The sequence below is a fragment of the Vespa mandarinia genome, unplaced genomic scaffold, assembly GCF_050613455.1.
Source record: "Vespa mandarinia isolate Hongniang unplaced genomic scaffold, ASM5061345v1 scaffold_62, whole genome shotgun sequence".
Classification (NCBI taxonomy): domain Eukaryota; kingdom Metazoa; phylum Arthropoda; class Insecta; order Hymenoptera; family Vespidae; genus Vespa; species Vespa mandarinia.
In genome coordinates this window covers 199,764-223,917 of record NW_028197196.1, presented here as the reverse complement: position 1 = coordinate 223,917, position 24,154 = coordinate 199,764, and the positions used below count along the sequence as shown (strand labels likewise).

The window sequence follows — 24,154 nt, the reverse complement described above, 5'->3', positions numbered from 1 at the left end:
GTCGCATTTTTGACATGTATCTTTGCACGATTGGTGGAAATGTAAATCAAAATCTTTTATAAATATTTTTCTGTAAGTTCGCTCATTAACGGCATTTATTTTATTTTCCTCGCAATGAAGCTTGTATAAATCGAACATTTTCCTGAGAGTTAGATCAGGATGTAGATATCTTCTATTAGGATTATGAGATCTGGTATAATGGGATTCAAATTTATCATACTACTACCAGAAAGATGGCAAAGATATTGGATCAGAATGGCCAATATATAATTTAATAAAATATTTGTTCATTATACGAAAATTGTCTTTTATTTTCACAAAAAAAACGAAATTACTTTCCGAACAACACATTAGTAGATAATACAATTAATATAACGTTGATAGTGTCACGTCTTCGTGCGTTAGTCAACCAGAAACTATAAAAGACACCTCAAAGAAGAGAAACTCTTATAGGCACGAATACGTGTGCATATGGAGAGATATCATTTTTTCAATTGTTTCTCCTCTATCTTTCCCATAAGAATAACCATCGGCAGCTTGTAGTTGATAAGTAATTTAGAACTATCTATAAGACACGTAGTAAAGAAATACGAGAAGACAAAGAAGGACAAAAAGTATGTGCAGGAATGCAGATGCGTCATACCTCTTCCACCCTTGACAGCGGAGCGCTCCCAAGAGCCACGCGTGCAGAAATAAAGCTGATCAAGAAAGTATTAGGTGTCCCAAAAGTTTCTTATTAGCCGTCTATGTCATCGGTTTGAGTCGTCCCAAAGCTATTTTACAGTACGCTTCGTTTGCACCACAGTCTCTATTAAAACTTTCATCTACAGCGTTAAACATAGAAAGAGGTGACATTTACGGCATCTTATGCTTCATTGTTTCAATAAAGGTGATAGTATAAAGAATACTGTCGACGAGATTTGTATCATATACGGGGATGGTGCTATAACTATTACAACCGTTTCTAATTGGTTTAAAAAATTTAGAGGGGGAAATTTTTAAAGATGAAGACCGCAACGGCCGCCCAAAGATGACGGATACGGGCTTTATCAAGGTCATGCTTGATGAAAATCCGCGATATAGTATGCGCGAGATAGTGAATGCCACTAGGATTCTCAAAACAACAGTACATAATCACCTAACCAAGATAGAATATGTTAATCGCTGCGAAACTTGGGTTCCGCACTTACTGACGGAAACTAGTCTTATGAATCGCATCTCTACATGCGACTTGATTCTCCAGCGATATGAAGAAGATCCGTTTCTAAAGAGGCTTGTCGCTGGAGACAAAACTTGGATTTTATATGAAAATGTCCATAGAAAACGCACTTGGTGTAAGGACAATAGTACTTCAACTGTCGCAAAGCCGGGATTACACCACAAAAAAGTTCTTTTATCCATTTGGTGAGATTGGAAAGGTGTAATTTTCTACGAGCTCCTTCCTCAAGGTGAAACAATAAATTCTACGATCAACTGAATCAATTGAAAGCTGCTATAACAAGAAATAGCCATAATAAATGAACCGACGAGGCATTATTTTTCATTATGACAACGTGAGACCACATATTGCATTAGCGGTAAGAGAAAAGCTCTTACAATTTGATTGGGATGTTTTACCGCATCTGCATACTCTCAATAATTTCGCTCCATCTGATTATTACTTCTTTCTGTCCTCAAAAATTCTCTTCGCGATAAGCATTTTAAATCCAGTCAGCGAAAAAGTGCACCACCGGGATTATCTCTTGTCCAAAACACAACAATTTCGGAAAGAAGGCATAATGAGGCTTCCTGAGAGATGGAAAAAGGTAATAGAGCAAAAGGGTTCTTATATAACAAAATAAATAATAACTTAAACAGTAAACATTGTATATTCATTTCATATTAGAAAAAAGAAACAAACTTATGGGATACCCTAATATATGCAGAAACAGTGTAACGAAATGGCTTATCGCTTGGAAATTGACGATAGTAAAATGCGCGAGAATGATTCTTGCAAGTATGTGTGTGTAGGAGAGGTATGTGCAGGCGAGGACGCAGTAGAAAAAACTTAATCGTCAACACTTCATCGTCAGGACATCATCATCCACAGTCGTCTAGATAAATTCATCACAGTTAGCCGTTAAGATAATTTTGTTGGAGTCAGTCGCTAAGCACAGTTCTTTACAATTAGCAGTTACAATACTTAAGACTTATATTATATTAAGACTTATATTATTATTCATTGTAAATTTCCATCACCGATTTTATACTAAATAAATCAATTCGTAAAAGAGAAGAAAAGTGTGCGGAATACCAAGCATCGCTTAGCCCTATTATTCCTCAGCTATCGTTAGCAAGAGAAAACCAATTCAAGGATCAGTACCAGAGTCAGGAACACACGAAAGAAGTATAGACGCGAGGAACGATATTCGGAGCCTCTATCATCGTTTCATCGAATAAGTAAGTTAAAGTAAATCTTTCCTGGCGTAGTTCGATTGCCCTATTGTGAAGAAAAAAGAGGAAAAAAGAGCCTCGCTCCCGTGTAAGATTTCGAAACGATTGACCGAAAAAGAGGCGTGTGATTAGGTTGGTGTAATTGAAAGGCTGCAGGCACTTCGGTTACTCTACAGCCATTCAAGACACAACATCAAGTTGATGTCACAATAGCGAGACGAAGTTGAACTATCTTTTGAAAAGATTAAAATCTCTCGAAGTCGTTTTCCGTAACGACTACTTCTTGTCCATCCTCTTCTAAGAGTAATTCCATCATTTCTACTGTTCCAGATCAATCTGCGAACGTGTTCGTATAGATAAACTTGTAAGTCTTTTTTACTTCTTCATCGTACGAGAAAGGTTCTTTCACTTTTCTTTTGCTCGATTTTTTTCATCCGTATTATGCAGTTGTGGAGAATTCTGCGCGAAGAGAGATTGACCTATGTTTCATTTAGGTAATGTCCGTGTGACATAAATATAAATACAAATATAGATATCTCTCTCAACCTGGCAAATAACTGGAAAGCACTCATTCAAAGATATTCTAAACCTTTTCTGCACCATGGACATATATATTATAATTACATATTAATTCAAGAAATTAATACATAGCTTTTATATATTAGTTCAAAACATTATTTATCAATTTCTTTTTTTCTTTTATGTCTACAAAATACTAAATATTTAATTATAGAGAAACTCTAGATAAGATGGCCATGATGATCAGTCGACTATCTTATATTTTATATAACATATTTCTGATATCATTAGCAGAAGGGATGAAAATTTTTAACAAGACTCATGAACAATACTATTTATTTGCTTTCAATTAAGAAATTAGGTGCTTTGTTTGCCATATAGAGGTTAAATTCAATAAAAAAAAAACGCTCGTTCTTCGTTTTATAGTTTAATAATTAACCCTTAACTAACGGAAGTATTTAAAGAAAAGATAAAAGATAACGGAACATAGATAATTCACAAAAATGACATATAGGCATCACAAAAATGGCAGAATATTTAACGCATTACTAGTACATATAACAACAATCACAGCAATAGAAATAATAAATCGGTCCTTGCCGCCATATGTGCGGCATTGGATCCAGTAAGTAAAGTACAATGCCTTTATTGTACTTTATTGTATATTTTTGATTAATTATACATTTTTGATTAATGAATAGTATCGTAGAAGAACTTGTTAAATTGAATAAGTTCTCATCTGTGATGGAATATCGAATATTTCTTATGAATTATATAATATTCGCTATTCCGGATAGTTTTGCTTTTTTTGTCTCCTTTGACATTGATTTTGAAAAACATAAATATTCATTAACAACTTGTACATATGTAGATTAAATATATTCCAAGCTGTAGTTGTTGCTGTACTTCGTGCAAGTAAATAAACAAGCCAATATATCGTCTGCGCGAGATAAATATAGATATATGTTTAGTTCTAGGAATATGTATAGGTATATGAATGTAAATGTTTCCATTGAAATGATTATTTTTCATTGCCGACGGACTATAAAATGGATTTATGGGAATATTATTCAAATAAGAGATCACTCAGCTTTCAATGCAGAGATTTTTGCGAGCAAAAACATGAATTATAATTCACACGTAAAGCATATGACTCGGTCGTGATGTATTAATTATTTTTTTTTTTTAGAATTTACAATCCTTCCTACTCTTCTTGATTTATTTTTGTTCAATATGATCAAACGGCACGAGATTCTGCAAATAATAGTCTGCTTCAGTAAATTTCAAATCGACTTAAGTAAACATTCAGACATTTTGATAAATAATTTACAGAAGAACAATAGTGAAATGGACTATCAGAGGTAAATAAAGTTTAGGTGATAAATTTAATTGAAAATGAGTGGGCGAATTTTGTCGAGTTATTTGATTTAGGTACAAACCAATTTCATTCGCTAGATCGATTAACTACATGAAACAAATTGTAAAGAAAATTGGTATAGTAACCTTATTTATTATTCAGAGGCAATGAAATTGTAGATCATTTAGTGGCGTTAAGCTTAATTATTTATTTTTAATTTAAAATTTATCTTTAATATAAAAAAATAAATTTTAATCAAGTCCATTGTCATGAAAATTTAAAAAGAATTCTATAGTAGAGTTAATCATATTGGCCTGTGAACAGATCACACAAGTTCATTGATACACTCATGCTATCGAAAGCAAATAATTTAATATTTTCCAATCTTGATTATTTATTCCATGTCCAGTCCTAACTGTTTTGTAATATAGAATATTTTGAAAAAAACTGTTTCCCGTAATATTGTACTTACTTCCATTTCACTTCTGTGAAATAATGATAATTTTTAAAAATAAATATCCATATAAATTTTACTTACTTTTTGAAAATATATTCCATTTTGCACAATTAAAATTGATGCACTTTTATCGAAATCATAAACATTTGAAACAGCATTCTTTCCTTGTGCTCACGTAGTGTAGATGTTGCTCGACTGAAGGTTTCGATTTAACTGTAAAGTAGTTAACATTACAACCTCTTACATTTCAAAGCTTAAACTAACGGAAATCAAAATGATAAAAGATTCTACATTCACAGATTAATTTTTGACGTTTTGGTCAAATTCTTGAAATATACTACGATGATGGCAGATATCATGGGTTGTTCGGAAAATAATTTCGTTTTTTTTTTTTTTGTGAAAATGATAGACAATTTTCGTATAATGAACAAATATTTTATTAAATTATATATTGGGCATTCTGGTCCAATACCTTTTGCCATCTTTCTGGTAATAGTATGATTCCACGCTGATAAAATTTTTGGTCTTTGCTGACAAAAAACTGATCGAGGTGATTATTGATTTCCTCATTTGAAATTAAGGTTTTACCGTTTAAAAAATTTTGCAGTGACCGAAATAAATAATAATCCGAAGGTGCCAAATCTGAAGATTGTGGTGGGTGTGGCATTATATCCCATTCAAGCTGTAAAAGCTTTTGGCGAGTGAGCAAATGAGGTATGAGGTCTCGCATTATCTTGGTGGAACACTACACCTTTTCTGTTGTCAATCATTCAGTTCGTTCAGCTGATGACAGTAGACTTCCGAATTAATTGTTGTGTTATCCGGTAAAATCACAAAAAAATGATTCCTTTATAATCCCACCAAACAGACAGCATCACCTTTTATTGATGGATATTGGCTTTGGAAATGCTTTGAGCGGTTTTGCTCCATAATCTTTTGCGTTTGACATTGTTATATACAACTCATTTTTCGTCGCCAGTAATGGTATGCTTTAAAAATGGATCATTTTCGTGACGTTTGAGAAGCAAATCACGGATGTCAACGCGACGACACAAATTTCTCTCCGTGAGAACATGGGGAATCCATATATCAAGCTTCGGGGTTAAACCCAGGCCTTTCAAGTGGACCTATACAGTTGAATTTGATAAATTTAACCGCTTACCGACGTGTTGTTATTCGCCGTTTTGCATCAACTAATGCCTTTATCGTGTCTTTATTAGTTAAAAACGGCCTTCCAGAACGTGGTGCATCTTCGACATCAAAATTGCCGGATCGAAATTTTGCAAACCAGTTCTGGCACTAGCGTACTGTCAACACATCTTTTCCATACACATCGGTTAATTTCTTTCTAGCTTGAACAGCATTTTTACCTTTTCTATAGTAAAAAAGTAAAATATGACGAAAATGCTGCTTATTTCTCTCTATATTTAAAATGGCACCAACCAAAAACTACTGCGTAGAATAAATTAGACTTTTTCACACACAAGCCCTGTTATATCAGCCCTCAAAACATATGATTACGCGGCTTAAGTGTAAAGTTGGTTGCAAAAAATACAATTAAATGTTCTGTCGGGAAGAAACGAAATTACTTTCCGAACAACCCAATAAATTTATAAATATGTACATTCTATAAAGCAGTAGTTATTTTTAAATATGGTTACAATTTTTTCTTTCTCTCTCTCTCTCTCTTTTTTTTTAGATCAATGCAATGTAATTTTGGGAATTTTTTTCTATTTTGAAATTAACTGTCTCTATAAATAGGTAAGATCGGGCCTAAATGTCTTAATGTTGAGAAAACATACAAAAGACAATAAAATATATTATAGTTCATACCATACATCATTTTGTGATAACATTGGAAATAACAAAAATAATTAATCTAAAGAAAATTAACAACTTCAACTATGTTAAAATATAGGATTGGTAGGAAGTAGAAGAAAGGGAGATAATAGGCGTGGCCAAATGGCGGTGTATAGACGAATGCTGGCTTATGTTCTTCGCCCAAAGTAATCTTACTGGTCCTGCTGTGTCACCATAGCGTAACATTAGCGCCATTTTTACGCGTTACTGCCATCAAATCCGAGAAGCACGAAGACATTTGCTATGAAGGACATATACAAATACGCCCTCGGAAAATGAATGTTGTAATACGAAGAATGTACAATACAATAGCTCACGAAAGTATTCGAATGCTCACTATTGAAACTTTACATGTATAATGAAAATGTTACACTTAAGCTCGGGAAGTAATATTGCAGTTATTATAGAGCATAATTATCCAGATTATGTATACTAAATTTGAAGCGAATCGAATAATATTAGTAAAAGTTATGAAACATTCATTGTAATGATCACAAAAGTATTTGAATGCTTAGATAACAAGTGGTCGAAAAATGTTTTCGTAGAGAAAACATGTGGAAAATCCAATTAATGAGTAATTTCATTAAAGTGCATATAATTAATACCGTTAAAATACTTTTATGACCCTGTTTCAATACATCTTTGCAATGAATGTTTTATATGTACTATAAATATTATACGATTCATTTCAAAGTTTGTACATATAATTTCGATAGTTATGCTTTATAGTGGTTGCATTACTTTCAAAATTTAAGTCTAACATGTACGATTTTATTATTTTAAGATTTAATACCGAGCGTTCGAATACTTTTATTAGTCATTATGTATGTATATATATGACTTCGGAAAATAAAAACGTTATTTATAAAAGACATAAAATAATTTCAAGTGAGATAAGTAATAACGCATAAGAAAATTCGATCTAATATTTTCTAAATACAGTCCAATTTTCGAATATTTGTTGGATGATAGGATTGACCATTATTAACAATTTTCAGGAACAATACACTTTGTTTATTTTCAATAAAAGAATTTATTTATAATATAAAAATTAAATTAAATCTAAAAAATTTTTCTCTTGATCGTTAAATCATAATTTATTAACGATTTATCAAAAAATGATGTCTTTTTCTGAATAGGGTGCATTAACATAGTATCTAAAAATTATATTTGCATTTATTATAAAATATTGACGTGGGATTTGTGAAAAAACAAATACAGATTACTCCCTGACTTTCCAATTAAATGGTTGGGATTTTTTCGAGGATTTTTTCGAAGTACACTCGGCTGCTTACGGAGATGAAAAGATTTTTATTCTTTGTCTTAATCATTTTTAATGACAAAAATCTATTATGATCTTTTTTTAAATGCAGAACAATAAACAGAACGATATGTCTCATGTATTTAGAGAAGATACAAAAAATCAGAAGTAAAGAAGCAGAACCTATCTGACCTGGTTGTTATGTAAGAAACACAAGAAACGAGTACAAAAGCAATCGGCAAGTGACAATGTAATAGAAAACGTAGATAATAATGTTAATGCCTAAGTTACTGATAGTTTCATATTACCCTACTTTTCGTACAGACGTGAATGATTTAATACAATAAGACAATGTAATAGCACGTTAATAACCTTCGTAATAATTTGATCTATAAAGTTGATCGAATGAATTGAGATTAGATGAGGGTGAAAAGATTAAGGGGATTGGTTACTCTAGAAGATTAAAAAAATTGTATTTTCTTTTTTTTACATTTTCATTGACTTTGAAATTTTGTGAAGAATTTAAGCCAAGGTCAATAAATTCGAAAAATTGACGAAGTTATAGGTGTTCATAGCTTGAGCCACTGCAAGTAGTGTATCGCGCGGTACGATCCGTACATACTCGTCGTGTATGACTGTTCCATTGTGTCCTTTCGTATGCGTACAGTGAAGAAAAAGTGACAAAAAAGAATGCACTAATCACGTGCAGAAAAGAGTGGCCAAACGACTTTGCAACGCAAAAGAGCAAGCAAAATTATCGATGGAAGAAGAAAACTATCTGATAAGCTAATTAACTAGTTAAGAGCATACTACAGTTTTACTATTCGAAGGTCTTCTTATTCCAAAGACGAAATGAAGCCACGACATGAAAAGCCGCAAGATGAAAATTGTTCTTCTGGAGAAAACACGTGATCTTCTTGGCAAAAATCGAAAGCAATCGGCACTTTGGATGAATATGAGTACGAAAATTTTCTACCTTCAATCGTTCACGGTGCCATTTGACCAATTTTTAAGGATCTCATTTGGGATGAATTGTTGGTGCGGTGTGAAGGAGGTTTCATTAAAAATAATCAGAGCCTCTGTTGTTTGGTCGATGACTTCTAAAAGCAATTCATCAACGATGGCTACAAAAACATCCTATAGATGATGAATTTGATGCATCTGCAAATCGGGCATCGCTACTATAAATTATGAATGTTGACAAGCAATGTTGCGAAACCGCTGAGATCCAAATACAAGAAAATACGAAAGACGCTCACCAAGCTCGAAGATCATCCGAGAGAAAATTTCAAGATACCCTATCTGCTGCTGAAGGAACATCATATGGACCAGGAATCTCTGAGTAAATATGAGCAAAAAAAAATCACTGTATCAACCAAATAACCGGGCACATTTTCTTTTGCGTTTTTCTCGAATCTACATTTTTCGATATAACCGAAAAGAAATTTCGAAAACTACAGGACTAATCGACTTGAAATTTGGACACAATACTCCCAGATACATTATCTATAAAGTAACGTATGATTTTTGCGATATGTTAATTAGTTTTTTTAATATTAATTTTTTTGTTGTCAAATATTCGTGCAAAAACAATATTTCATTTACTTATTACCCATTTCTCAAGACAGGAAAAAATCTGTATGCTAATTTATACCCATAATATTCACGAATAAGAAAATAATTTTTTTTCTTCAAATGCGCCATTACGGAGATCCACTTCCGGTCAGCAACGAGCGTTCCAGCGTAAGATTTCTACGGCATCAGCTGCAATGCGGCTATTTTTAAATACTTTAAAATAATTTTTGTATGACAAATTGTTTAAGCTACAAATCACCATGTAGCAAAAAATAATAAATGTTCGTTTGATACTTTTGAGTTTGATTTTTAAAAATAAACCCATTTTTCGAGCGCTCTGGATGGCCTGACCCATTAATATAAGCTAGTTGTCAAGCGAGAAACAGTATGCTGATATTTGTACAAAATAAAAATCAAAGAAAAATTTATTATAGTGCTTGAATATGTATATATAAAAAAGAAATATATAAAAAGGAAATAATTAAATAGGGAAGTATTGATTATCACCTTGTATATAGTGACGTTTGTGACATCAGTCTAATGAGAGTTAATTAAACTTTGTTCTTTCTTTGAGAATAAAATAAATACTCAAATGGTCGTTTCAAAACATACAATTATTTTCTAGTACAAAAATATCTTATTTTGAGAACAAAAAAAATACTCATTAATTCCATCAATCTCCATTATTTTCAGTATTTTTTTTTTCATTCATTTAATTGAAATTACCATACATACAATCTCTTATCTCTACAAAGAGCTATAAAAAAAAGAAATTACAGTAAAAAAATAATAAAATGTTTACTCGTGACCGATTAACTGAACAATGAATAACTCAAAGTGATGCTTATGGCAAATTGGGCGTCTATATGAGGGACATTCAATCTTAGTTTTCCCGTCTTTCGAACGTGGACAAATCATAAGGGTGTTGCTTTTCATATACTATAATTCGAGAGAATTCATTTGCCCAATACCAAGTTCGAGTATGCTCTTAATTCCTAATTTAAAATCAAATCAAAGAAATAGCATATAGAAACGCTCTAATATAAAGTTCTATCAGACAAGATTGAGAATTTGAACATATTAATATTTCTATTTATTATAGAATTTTGGCATTTCTATCAGCATTTTTACTTTTCAGTAATATTCTGGCATTTATAGCAACTGTATCCAACATCCCGATGAAAATTCTTATAGGCCAACGATTAATGTTACTATTAACAGTGACTGAATGACTTAACTGATCAAAAGATTCGATTTCTCCTTTATTTTCATCATATCATTCATTAATGTATAATAACTTGTTTTTCCTTCTCATTGATTGCATTTGATTCTGAAATATAACGAGACATAAGGTTAGAAAATAACTTTTACCATACTTATATATATAGGATCACGCATGACGGTAAAAAGCATGAATGGACTAAAAATCTTTAATAATAGAAAATCAAAAATTAACGCAAAACAAATTTACTGTACTCAGGAGGAATAGTACACCCAAGATTTTGCGAACTTCAATATTACTCCACCAAAATACAGCGACTGTCACAATGCGCACTGTTCTGGCAATATAAAGATACATATCTCATCTACTGACAAATGGCGGCGCTAGTCCTATTTACAAACATTTATTTGTTTTAAATTGTGTTTATAGTTGGTCTGTGATGTCCTGCACCCCAAACAGGTACAACAAAAAGGATAAAAAAAACGAGTAAAACTGCCAAAAAAGAAATAAAAATTAGCTATTGAAAAACGAATTCGAAATTTCAAGAGGACTCAGTTCTCGGAGCTGGAATTTTATATCAATTGTAAATATATTAAATATACTTAATAAAAATTTACCATAGAAGCTTACATTTCAAGTTTTAACAATATATTTCTCAAATCTAATCGCAAAAATTACAAAAAGAAAAATTACTGAATCAATTGATTTAAAACCAATGTACGTTTAAAGTATATTGAACATTTATTAATTTGTTGAAATAATTAAATTACATTTTTTTATCTCAAAGATTTGTTATTTGGAAAGTCAGCAAACTATTGAAATAATTGATATTTGATTTTCCAGAGAACAATAGAATATTTTAAATCCACGTCTCGTACATTTGTTATTTTGTGCATTTTGTACAACGTACATTTCAATAGCAACATTCGAACAGATTGAGAATTCGTTTGAAATTTATATCATTTTCTTTTTTTTTTTCAATTTGCGACCAGCGACAGATGGTCGCCATCAAGAGGGGTAGAAGAGTATCAGAATCTTAAAACTTCCATACCAGAGTTTATTGACAAAAAAACCAAAACATCTTAAAGAATGACATTTATACACTAAAAACTCGTTCGGTAAAATATATCCAAGCAAGTGAAGCCTATTTAAATTAAATAAACATTTAAAAAATATAATGTTTTTAATATTCATTAAAAATCCGTCACTTCATAAAGACCAAACTATTATATTCGAATAAGGATGAATTAATTTAATTTGTTCTAAAATCATTATTTTATTCAATCGTGAACGATATCATTTAACGCTACCTTAGATTATTAGCAATGCCCAGGCACTAGGAATTAATCCATTAATCGTCAGATCTCCGGGAACAAGTTCACTTTCATCGATACATCGCAATGATGAATTCGCATTATTCCCATTAAAACACTTGCTGTAATTCCTATAGGTCCGTACATATTATCTACTCATCCTTGAATAGGTTCTCGATACGTGGATATCACTGGATATCAGGAATATTAAATTGATTAACATACACCATTTATTGTTTTATTTTATAATTTATTACATATATTACATTACTACCAATTAATTCCAGGACAAAATATTCCAATCGGTATAGAGTCAGCATGCTTTTTTACCACATTCTCAGCAAGTGATTTCGTATACACATAACAATTTGGCCATCTTCCAAGTAAAGTAAAATAAAAAAATTGTACGAGTGTATTATCAATCAACGTGCACCACCTATTTCTTTAATATCTTCGTTATAAAAAAATATGAAACGTACTGCGGTGTAATATCGTTAAGTAATTTGTCAACATCTATCGGTGGATCATAAATCTTTTCCTCGATTTGATTGTAAAGGCAGTTGGCATAAGCCGTGGATACGTGGACGAAACTCTGACATATTAAAAATAACAAACATTTATTATAATCAGAGCTTTCATTAAAAGATCTTGATAGTTATCAGTAAGTATCTATAGGATAAAGATGATACCTTCAAATTCGGCATTTCTTTGGACAAATTTATCAAATCCCTTAGACTTTGGACGTTAATAGCTACCGCCGCTTTCATTGCTTCATTGAATCTCACGGTCGCGGCGACATTGAAAACAATTGATACTTCGCGTATGAGTGTAGCTCTATCAATTTTGGAAATACCGAGATTTGGCAAGCTATAATCTCCCTTGATCGCGACTATTCGTTTTCGGAAATTTGGTTCTACATCCTCAACTTGGAAAATAACTAGAAAACGCACAGAGTTGTAAATTTTGTCTACTTCGTTTAAATAAATGTCATAAAAAAATAAATAGCATTCGAAGACTTTGTACATGTTCAAAGTACACTAAACCAATAATTTATTTATTAATTTCTTGTTTCTTATATCTAGCAAGTATATACAAGGTATTCAATTTATCTCAAATAATTAAAACTTGAGAGACTGAAGAAAGCAAAAAAATTTTTGAAGAGATTTGTTTGATATGATCGGAAACATTAGATGATGCCAAATTTATTTATTGTAATTCGAACGATATGGAAAATTCTACTGTTAAGTTCATTTTTTTAATAGAAATATATATTCTTTTTTCACGGTGAAATGATTTTTTGAGACGAATTCGACGACTTTCTATATGAAGTCATTTATTATTATAAAATACTACAAATTACATTATAAATTCGTAAGATCTTAAATAGTAAGGAATACAAACATATATCACTAGTTCCTGACTGTTATACTCCATACAATTCAACATGAACATGATTTAAAAAAATGAATTTGACTTTGAAATTCTCCTAACGTTTAACACATTTAAAAAGAAATTGAAACATGATGTATCCCTTCACATTAAACAAATCCATAGAAAAACTTTCTTTTTTAAGTTCGACCTCTCATAAGATATTCTCATTTTTCAAAATAAATAAGACACACTGTATACATTATTTAATAAATACAGAATCTCATAGATAAAGAATCAAAGAAAATATAGAAATAATAAACAACTAACCGAATCTTCCATAAATTCATCCAAGCGTTCAAGAACATTTTTCCCTTTTTTCGAACGTATCAAAATATAAATGCATCTGATGCCAGGACATCCTCTTAACAATTTCTCGATTAATAATTTTCCCATGAATCAAGTTCCGCCAGTTAAAAATACACTTTCATCGTCGTAAAACTTTTGAATAGGTGTAAGATTGTCGATTATTTCGACGGACGATTCTATAGTTGATGTTCCAACTGTTGAATCAAGGGCCACTTCTTGATCATACTCTTCTAACAGCGGTTTCATCATTTCTACTCTTCCAAATTGATCTATAAAAGTAAGCGCGAATTAGAAATTTTTTTAAATTCTATATCATAATTTTCTCTTTCGGACGAGTTTTTTTAATCTTCTTCTGAAAAGAAAACTGATAATTTTATAATCTTAACGTCAGAGTATATATGCTAACGCGACGAAGCTGAAATGTCTTCTGAAAAAATTATAAATTGTACTCTCGATTATTATTGACGCATTTTTTTATTCTAACGCATTTTATTCTAACTGCGTCTTTTTTTTTATCTTCATATTCATCTGACGATCACTTTCAATTATAAAATATATATTCATGGTAAGCACGTTTGTGTATATATACCTACATACTACTTTTCTGAGATGCGAACGTACAAAAAGTAATAATGCGAAATAAAGAATGTTAAATACGGTTGACAAAATATTCTCGAAAAAATCTACATTTTACTTGATTATTACAATATATTTTCTTCTATAATCTGTTACGATTATGATCAAAGAAACAATTTTTCGTGGGAAGAATTTCATCTTTTTGGCTTGTCTTGAAATTATTCGAAAAAAATCAATTAACACAATGCGTTATGAGGGCAGTGAGGAGTCGAAGACATTGGTTCGTCGAAATTTATCCACAATAAGTATGTAGCCAATATAAAATACATATCTATATCTATAATAAATAGATATCTTATTTTCAACCTACCGTTTTGAGACATTGTTCGACAAAAAAAAAAACAACCGCTAAGGTTATGCATTCATTATCTTTTTTTTTTAAATCTTACGCCGAACTTTACGATAGTTTTCTCTCCATTCTTGATTTATCGTCACACAATTCAATTAAGAAATATAACGTTTAGATAACAATCAGGGTTCGATAAATTCCAAATCGATGTAATTAAACAGTCGAACTGTCGATTTAATAGAGAAATAAAAAAAAAAAGCAACAGTGGCATATAATGGGAAAAAAGAAAAGTTTATGTAACTCATTTAATTGAGAAAACGATCTTTCTACAATAATGTCGTTTATATATTATAATATACAATATTGAATACATAATCTTGAATAGAACATAATATTGAATATTCGTTTCGAAAATGCGATTCTATGCTTGTTTTTTATACTGTATTCCCTGTCAAATGTTAAATATATAGTTTATATTTGTATTATAATTAATGCTACTTGCAAATTAATATAATAAAATTATATGATATAATATTTTATAATAATGTATAATTTCAGAAAAGAAATGTTCATAAAAGTATAATATATTATGAAATAATATAATAAAAAAGATACGAAACATATAAACGAAGTATCGTGATTGTTTCTCTCACACTGACTATTATTTTCGCGTAATATCACGCATAATTGTAAATATAATCTTTAATAATTAAAATATTTTTCTTTTTTCATAAATACACAAATTTTACTCTCTTTCACACATATTTTCCAATTATGGATTGAAATGGCGTATGTGCTTAAAAGAAATTATTAACGTAATTAATAACTTTATCACTAATGTACTTTCCTTCCGCACTCACGATAAGAGTATATATTCAAACAGAGTTCACTTTCACACTAAACTATAAAATCAGATAGAAGCAGCTTAAAATTATTCCCCTTTACTATTTATTCAGCATATCCAACACGATCTGAAGGTGTAACAATTCTAAAGGTCAAAACTTCATTTTTAAGTTTTTGCTCGAATTATTGAAATCTAATATAACTGTAAACAAAAAATGCAAATCAATTTATCATGATGAAAATGATAAGGAATATTCGAAATCAAAACTCGCCAATAATAACCTCAATATACTTATGTATTTATTGACCTGACGCATAATTATTGCATTATTAATTTCATGCTAATTTTCATTGCTTTCCAATAAATATCGAAGAACAAATCATCTAACAGTAATATATTGTTTTCAAAAAATATTTGCTTTTATGTGATTTACGATTTAAATTTATGCAGGAAATATTTTTATATAAGTACATAAAAATATTTAATTACTTTATACAAGTTTTTAAAATTATAGCGGGATATCTTTTTATAAGTAATAAATAAGTTAATTAATAAGAAAAAAAATATCCGACCAAATTTTTATGAATAAAAATATCCAAATAATTATAATTTCTGGCTTCCTTCCGTGCCATCCGAAAAGAAGGCTAAAGTTATAATTTTTCATAAAATTTACATTTTAGAATCCCTTAAATATGAGAACTCATTGATCCGCATTTTGACAAGAACGTGAATTAAAATTATTCTTTCCTCTTCATCTTCATTGACAATCTTGTTTCTTTTACGAAAAATCTGAACATTACGATAAGATGTGAAATCATGTAATTATAAAGAAGATACAGGCAATAACGAATTTCAATATTTGATGCTTCCATTAAAGCATTGAAAATTCGAAAAATAAATATTATTAGAAAGCGATAGTGAACGTAAAATGCAAGAAAGAAGTTATCTCTGTTGTTTTACACAAACATGTAGATGCATTTCAATGAAATTCTTTAAGAGTTTGAAAATAAATATCCTTCAAAAATAAAGTCCTTCATAAAAGGAAAAAGAAGTATTTACGATCTTTGGATGCTAATTTATGCGATATATCAACCACTAATGACTAGCGGTTTGAACATCAGAACTCCGGACATTAAGTTCACTTTTACCAATCCATCCTGATGATTAGTTTCTATTAATCCCATTCCAGCACCTGCTGTAATTCCTATTGGCCCGTATATATTATAAATCCATCCTTAAATAGATTCTTAATATATGAATGTTATTAAGAATATTATATTAATTTTTTCGCTATCATGGGTGACTATAGTTAATCACTATAAAATTTTCCTAATACATTATGATCGACTAAAGTGGTTTACGTTCAAAATCCTTCATATATACCAGAGACGACTAAAGTCACGAATAATTAAGTTCACGAAAATCAGTGAAAAAAATCAAATCAAGTAAAAGAAATTTAGATAGCCTATATATATAATTTTATAATATATATAATTATATAATACTAAATGGTAATAACTATATATATATATATAAAGTATACTTTCTTCAGGTAGATTTGCCGCGCTTCTCATAGCCCGCCCTTGCATTGTCTTCTGTTATTTACAAATTCTTTTGTTACCTACAAATCGAGCCGTTAAGATTTGAAAGAGAAACGTGCAGTAGGAAATAGAACTTAGAAGAGAGAAGTAGTATAAGAGTTTACAAAAAAATTTATAAAAGATAATATATTAAATAAAATTTAAGTAGTGTGAATAATAAACGTAAATTATCGTTTCTTTGTTCACAGGTAAGACTGTAAATAACAAATAAGTATTATTTAACAAATAAAGATTTATTCCTTTGTTCACAGAGAAACATATTTTCGTTTATCACCTCACATAATCAATTCGAGATATTATAAAACGACAATTTTTGGTTTATAATCGAAAAAAAACTACAATTCGCATTTAAATGTGTGGCATCACCAAGCGACAGAAAGACAAACGTGATTGCCATAACCTCTACCACAACTGAGGACAATGAAAAATATATGTTGCCAGAAAATGAAAAATTTGCAAGTAACCACAGCGAACTAATAAAAACAGAAAGTTATAAGAGAATAAAAAAAGCTTCAATCAAAGAGGCCAAGAAAAAAAATATGGATTAAATGCACACAGGAAATGGACAGTACGTATTTGGATGAAAATGGCAATTTAATGTTTAATGATCTATACCTAGAAGAAATAGTAGAAACAAACATAGTAGAACCCGTACAGAAGAAAGAATAGATTAAAAGTAATACCAAATAGATTTAAAGTGTATATCGGAAAAATTCATGATTGAAAAATTTGGATGTAAACACTCAAATGTAGAACAATAGTTGGAGATATTTGAAAAAGATTGTCAAAGAATCGAAATTAAAGAAGATAAAACAAAAATTGAAATTTTAAGATTATTCCTTGACAGGGCATGTTTAGACTGGCACTCAGCAACACTAACAGCGTTGACAATAGAGGCTGGTTGGAACGAATGGAAACAGAGATTCTTGAAATCATTTGCTGACAGGGGATGGAATACAAGTATATACGCTATATCTTACAGATATAAATAAGGTCCACTAATGCAATACGCTATGAGAAAAAAAAACCTACTATATATACCAGAATTCATAAGAGATAAAATAGACAGCGAAAATTGTCAAAACTCAACAGAACTATTACAGGAGATAAAGCAATGTGAAAATCTAGTAAGTAAGAACAATTTAAAAAAAAGAAAGAGGAAAGACAAGATAATAAGAAGAAATTTGAAGAAAAGAAACCATGTAAGAATTGTGAAAAACTAAACAAAGGCATTAGATATCATTCAGAGGACTCCTGTTGGTTTAAAAAGGAAAATAGAAAGGAAACCAGAATAAATTGAAGCAATTCAATGATAGAAGTGGACCTATGTAAGGAATAAAAAACCACACTTTTTGATCAAAGTGAAGTTAATATTAGAAGAGAAGTTAGAGGTAAACGGAACATATGACCCAGGTTCCCAAATCTCTCTAATAAATTCGAGACTAGTCAAAATCAAAAAAAAAAAGAGACGAAAGATAAAAATAAAATATTTTTAAAGACGGTCGATGGTGTGACATAAACAAAAGGTTTAGTAACCATTAATGTAAAAATTTTCGATAAAGAGGAATAAGTTGATGTATTTATTTTAGAAAGAAATAACTTCGACGATTTCATTATTGGGTTAGATATGATAAAGAAATTTAAACTAATTCAAGATGAAAACTTACAGATATCTCAAAAGAAAGAAACACAAACAAAACAAAAATATAAATACATTGGATAGAAATGAAGAAATAAAAGAAGTTACAGTAAATTTTAACAAACATGTGAATGAAGACAAATTTAGATTGGATCTGAATCAGACCCTAGTAAACAAAATAAGATGCAGGATAAATGAGAAAGAAAAAAAAAGAGCTTGGACAACGATCGCTAAAGAATGTTTGGATAAATATAATGAAACAGAACATACAGTAACCGGCTTTACGCCTAAGTATTTGTTAGATGGCACAAACACTAGCACTTTACCCGAAGAAATAAAAAGAAGAAACAGTAAAGAAAATTGGATAAGAGATAAAGAACTAGCTCTAGAAAGAACAAAAAAATCACACAAATATAATAAAAAGATATTTAATAGGTTGAATAGAATAGGTTGAATAGAAATAAATTAGACGAATTGAGAATTGGTCCTTTCCAAATAGTAAAAAAAATATCAGAATCAATATACAAAATAAAAACAGGAAAACGAAAACAAGAAACTGGATTCTTCCACATAACAAAATTACTTCCAATATCAGAAGATGGAGACGAGGACTAAAAATTGTAGGAATTTTATCCTAGGGGGGAGATTTAAAGAAAGTATATTTTCTTCAGGTAGATTTTGCCACGGTTCTCATGGCCCGCCCTTCCATTGTCTTTTGTTATCTACAAATTCTTTTGTTATCTACAAATCGAGCCGTTAAGATTCGGAAGAGAAGCGGGCAGTAAGAAATAGAACTTAGACGAGAGAAGGAGCACGAGAGTGTATAAAGAAATTCATAAAAGATAATATATTAAATAAAATTTAAGTAGTGTGAATAATAAACGTAAATTGGCGTTTCTTTGTTAACAGGTAAGACTATAAATAACAAATAAGTATTAATTAACAAATAAAGATTTATTCCTTTGTTCACAGAGAAACATATTTTCGTTTATAACCACACATAATCAATTCGATATATATATATATATATATATATATATATATATATATAATACATTATTATACAAACAATAACCTGTGTGTGCTGATCGCTTCTTTTGGAACACATGTGTTTTCCAGGATATATGTTTTCCACGAAATATATTCGCATATGAGGAAAAAAAGCAAGAGTGTCGAAGAAGATCAAAAATTGATCAGTGAAACGTGGTAGGAGAAAAAGGTTAAATACTTTTGGTCGTTTTTATATTTCAGTGCAAAAGTGAGCATCGTTCAATTAACACCTACTACTGTCCTAAGGAATAGAAAAAATCTCTACTACGAATGTTCATAACTTTACTGTAAGCCCGTTTATTTTAATTCTGCAATATGGAAAATAATTCTGAAAGTAAGTAAATTTTATAGAAGTATACACTTAAAAAGAATCAGAATCATAAGGTGTGTTATAAAAATTAAGTAACATTTTTTACGAAAATTCAAATAAATAATTACGTAAAAATTTTAAGAAGCATAAAAAGGTTTGTGAGTTACATGAAATTACGGAAAAATAAGAAATTAAGGTATTCGGTTAATATTACAATTCAACAAAATATAGAAGAATTAGTTAGCAACTACCATAATTAATACGATAAATAGAACGCGAAAATTTTTTTTTTAATTTTCGAAATATTCCTTAGTGTAAACTCGGAATGTGATCAGCTTTGATTATTCTTTTGTTAATGGACCGATCACAAATATTTTTATTTGACATAAACATTGTTGAGACGAAATATGTAATGTAATTATCTACAGTAAATTTCCTGACACTTTTTTGTCGGTTTTTATATGGTCCCCTTTAGTTTTACATAGACCAATATTTAACTTTTATTGCACTTATCTTTTATCAAATATTGAAAAGATTTCTCTAAGAATCGTAATAAATATTTTTTTCCTGTCTGAACGAAGTGAAGATTAAAAAATTTGTCTAGTTGAAAGAATTTCGTATCATTTTATTAACGAGGAATATCACACGTTGTTCTGTTTGCGTAGTACGGGAAAAATTATACGTAGAGAAAAATAGTATAGAAAAACAGCATAGAAAAATAGTATAGAATAATGATCGCATTCGAAGACTCAATTAATTTTTCTTCTATAACTTGTTTTATGATGTTCACTAATTACATATTATTATGAGGCAGGTTGAAAGATACATTTGCAATTGAAACGTTTTCCTTTACCTTATACTAGATAAAAAGCAATATCATGAAGCAATTAATATTAATACATGTACATGTTACGTGATATTTTTCCCTTTCGAATTATCGAGGACACCAATCATCGATCATTTTCTATCATAATGAAATTGTCTATTTTAAATTATAGATATATATTAGGACGAGTAATAGATGCCATGAATGCTTTTTAATAATCGATATTAAGATAGAAAGAGCAAACCCATCGGAATAAAGATTGTGTTAATCAAACGTTCGATTATAATATTTTCAACCGACACTTCAACTTACTTGCAATATCGTTTAAACGATTAAAATAAATAAATACGATAGAGAAACAGAGAAGATTTCTACATTTATGTTTATGTTTATGTTTACAGATCGATTTAGAAAAGCAAATATGATAGACGTACTGCCAGAAAGAGGTGAACAAGAAATAGCCCTATCGGAAAGTTCTTTGAGAGTTGCTACGAAAACTAAATATGCACGTGTATATATTCAACCCATCGAGAATAATGACGAACTTACACCCATTCAAAAATTTTACAGTGGTCAAAGTATTTTTATAACTGGTGGAACAGGATTCATTGGAAAGTTATTGATCGAGAAATTATTAAGAGAATGTCCCGGTATCACTTGCATTTATCTTTTGATACGTACAAAAAAAGGAAAAAGTGTGCATCAACGCATGGAAGAATTAATCGAAAATTCTATGAGTTATTACATCTATTACAGGGATTAGTAAATTATTATTTCACCTTTGACCCAACTTTGAAATTATCTCTTTTTATTAAATAATATAATAGATATATAAAATAAAGAAAATTGAGAGACAAAGTAGTGGTCTATCATAACCAGTGGAAAAAATCGCAAAACGTCGTTTTCCTGTTATTTATCATAACGAACGTGAGAGAGAAAATATTTACAACTCTATCATTTTTCCAGTTATTTTCCACTTTGAGAGAGAAACAACCAACATTCCAGAATCGTATAGTCCCAATCAAGGGCGATTGTACCTTGCAGAATCTCGATATCTCAATGGCCGATAGAGCTACGTGAGGTCTCAATTATTTTTCATGTCGCCGCAACCCTTAAGTTCAACGAGAGAATAAAATTGGCGACAGAAATCAACGTTCGAATTGTAAAGGATATAATAAATTTGTTCAAAGAAATGTCAAAAACTGAAGGTACCACCTTTGTCCTCTGTATACCTATTAATAACAATTAGAGTCTTTCAAAATCTGCCTGTAACAAATCTTTGTTATCCTTAACATTTCAGAGTGCTGTGCAGGTATCAGCGGTTTATTCCAATTGTTTTCATATTACACTTGAGGAGAAATTTTATGATCCACCGATAGATTCCGATAAGTTGATAAATTTGGTGAACAATATAAATGAAAAATTGCTCGACGATATTACCCCACAGTATGTTTATATCTCGGAGTATCGATTGCTTAGTTTATAATATATTTAGTTATAAAAAATATAAAATAAATAGATAGTGCACTTAATTACACTCAGACAATTGTTTGATTGTAGATTACTCGGAATATGGCCAAATACTTATGTTTATAAGAAAACAGCCGCAGAGAATTTTATAAAAAAGCATGCTGACTCTATACCGATTGGAATATTTTGTCCAGGAATTGGTTGGTAGTAATGTAATCCTTACAAAATAAAACAATAAATGGTGTATGATAATCAATTTAATATTGCTAGTGATATCCACTTATCGAGAACCTATTCAAGGATGGATCGACAACGTGTACGGATCATAAAAAATGTTTTTATGGGATTAATGCGAATTCACTACTGTGGTAAATCGAAAAATGCGGACATGGTACCTGGTGATTTGACCGCCAATGGAGTAATCGCTAGCGCATGGAAAATTGCAAATAATCGAAAGTAACGACAAATACTTCAAACAATATTTTTAGGTTCAAATTAAATAATGATATTAGATAATATTGAATTAATTCGTCTGTATGAATACATAGTCTTTTTAGATCCAATGAAGATATTCCCATTTACAATTACGTATCAAAGGACAATCCATTGACTTACGGCAGATTTATAGAAATGATAGTTTCGTATGGAGAATTGATATCATCTGAAAAGGCAATTTGGTGCCCCACCTTTAAAATAACAAAATATCGGTCGATTTATGTTTTCTACATATATTTTGTACATTTACTACCAGCTCTTATAATCGATACACTCTCTTTGTGCAGAGGTAAAAACCTAAGGTAAATTTCTCTTATCTTATTTTCTAAAGGGAGCATATTAGAACGATAAAGAAGCGAAAAATTTCATCTAGCGATGATCCTTTTCGTTCAAGGTTACTCAGAATGTATAATAAAATTCACGAAATGTCAGATCTACTTAATTATTTTTGTATAAACGAAAAAAAATTTACGAATGAAAGATGGAACGAATTGTTGAGGAAGTTGACGCCGGAAAATCGTGAATTATTCTTTTGTGGTATGAAGGTTCTCGTTTGGAATATTTATTTTGAAACATACTTCTCAGGTATAAGAAAATATATCTTAAAGGATCCTATTGAGACACTTCCACAAGCTCGTATAAAATGGCGAAGATATCTCTCTTATTGCATTTTTACTTCATTTTCCCTCTGTTATTGATAATCACTTTCAAATAATATTGATTTTTCAAATTTTCAAGGTTTTATTTGATGCATCAAGCATTGAAATTTCTTATCGCCTGTGTTCTATTTATCATCACATGTGCTGTGATTTCCTGGCTGCTTGTAACGTTTGGATCTCCGTAAAAGAAGCAAAAGAATGAAGAATAAAAATAATCATAATTTAGACTATCGCCTATGTACGAATCAATAATTTCTTGAATAAAATATATCAAAGTTAAACTAAAAAGTTTTAAAAAAGTTTTTATTCGTGAAATCAAGGACAGATATTTGGGTTAGAACAAGTTTCATTCCTAAACTTCACTGAAATCATGTATCACTTTTTCTGCGTTTTCTCTTTCTTACTAAAAATTAAAGTAAAATGAATAAGACAATAATTCAAAATCCGTTCGATAAATACATATTTCGGAATCATAACTGGTGAGATTTGTTCTTGAAATACATATTAATTTCGTATCATTTTTATTGGTAAATTTATTATTTTGGATTTTTTTGTGAAGTGCATTTATCATACTGATCCCAAATCCCATAAATTTAACCAA

General features: G+C 30.2%; 3 protein-coding genes across 9 annotated transcripts in view; 2 read left to right on the top strand and 1 right to left on the bottom strand.

Moving 5' to 3' along the window:
* The first annotated feature begins 2,220 nt into the window (after nt 1-2,220).
* Nucleotides 2,221-24,154, top strand: part of LOC146872031 (fatty acyl-CoA reductase wat-like) — a 114,307-nt gene continuing 92,373 nt past the window's right edge. The window contains exon 1 of the mRNA XM_085664530.1: nt 2,221-2,439. The gene's annotated coding sequence lies outside the window, so the exon portion shown is untranslated. The remainder of the gene's footprint in view (nt 2,440-24,154) is intronic.
* On the bottom strand, nt 11,996-13,821 carry LOC146872038 (fatty acyl-CoA reductase 1-like). Its single transcript, XM_085664525.1, has 5 exons — nt 13,696-13,821; nt 12,687-13,034; nt 12,477-12,589; nt 12,272-12,373; nt 11,996-12,128 (listed from the first exon to the last, which is right to left on the bottom strand). The coding sequence occupies exons 1-5, from the start codon at nt 13,819-13,821 to the stop codon at nt 11,996-11,998; spliced, it is 822 nt and encodes a 273-aa protein (XP_085520651.1).
* On the top strand, nt 18,249-23,803 carry LOC146872037 (fatty acyl-CoA reductase wat-like). Of its 7 annotated transcripts, none has more exons than XR_014983769.1 (7): nt 18,249-19,652; nt 19,716-20,127; nt 21,331-22,137; nt 22,230-22,375; nt 22,490-22,599; nt 22,670-22,855; nt 22,948-23,086. XR_014983769.1 is itself a non-coding variant. In XM_085664548.1 (7 exons), the coding sequence occupies exons 4-7, from the start codon at nt 22,701-22,703 to the stop codon at nt 23,641-23,643; spliced, it is 627 nt and encodes a 208-aa protein (XP_085520674.1). In that variant the 5' UTR covers nt 21,720-22,137; nt 22,230-22,375; nt 22,490-22,599; nt 22,670-22,700; the 3' UTR covers nt 23,644-23,772. The 7 variants fall into 7 exon arrangements, 6 of the variants coding, with proteins under 6 accessions (XP_085520674.1, XP_085520675.1, XP_085520671.1 ...); XM_085664548.1 differs by lacking the exons at nt 18,249-19,652; nt 19,716-20,127 and adding exons at nt 23,268-23,479; nt 23,633-23,772 and having other exon boundaries at nt 21,720-22,137; nt 22,948-23,196; XM_085664549.1 differs by lacking the exons at nt 18,249-19,652; nt 19,716-20,127 and adding an exon at nt 23,633-23,803 and having other exon boundaries at nt 21,720-22,137; nt 22,948-23,196.

Bases quoted from the DNA above. Each gene is read 5' to 3' on its own strand.
- LOC146872038 (XM_085664525.1), bottom strand. From the start codon at position 13,821: ATGGGAAAATTATTAATCGAGAAATTGTTAAGAGGATGTCCTGGCATC. The intron at 13,035-13,695 runs GTTAGTTGTTTA...TTATTGGTTTAG, and splicing joins ATGAATTTATGGAAGATTCG to TGTACTTTGAACATGTACAA. The intron at 12,129-12,271 runs GTAGTAATGTAA...ACGGACCTATAG, and splicing joins TTTTGTCCTGGAATTAATTG to GAATTACAGCAAGTGTTTTA.
- LOC146872037 (XM_085664544.1), top strand. From the start codon at position 22,701: ATGGATCGACAACGTGTACGGATCATAAAAAATGTTTTTATGGGATTA. The intron at 22,856-22,947 runs GTAACGACAAAT...ATGAATACATAG, and splicing joins AAAATTGCAAATAATCGAAA to TCTTTTTAGATCCAATGAAG. The intron at 23,197-23,267 runs GTAAATTTCTCT...AATTTCATCTAG, and splicing joins TGCAGAGGTAAAAACCTAAG to CGATGATCCTTTTCGTTCAA.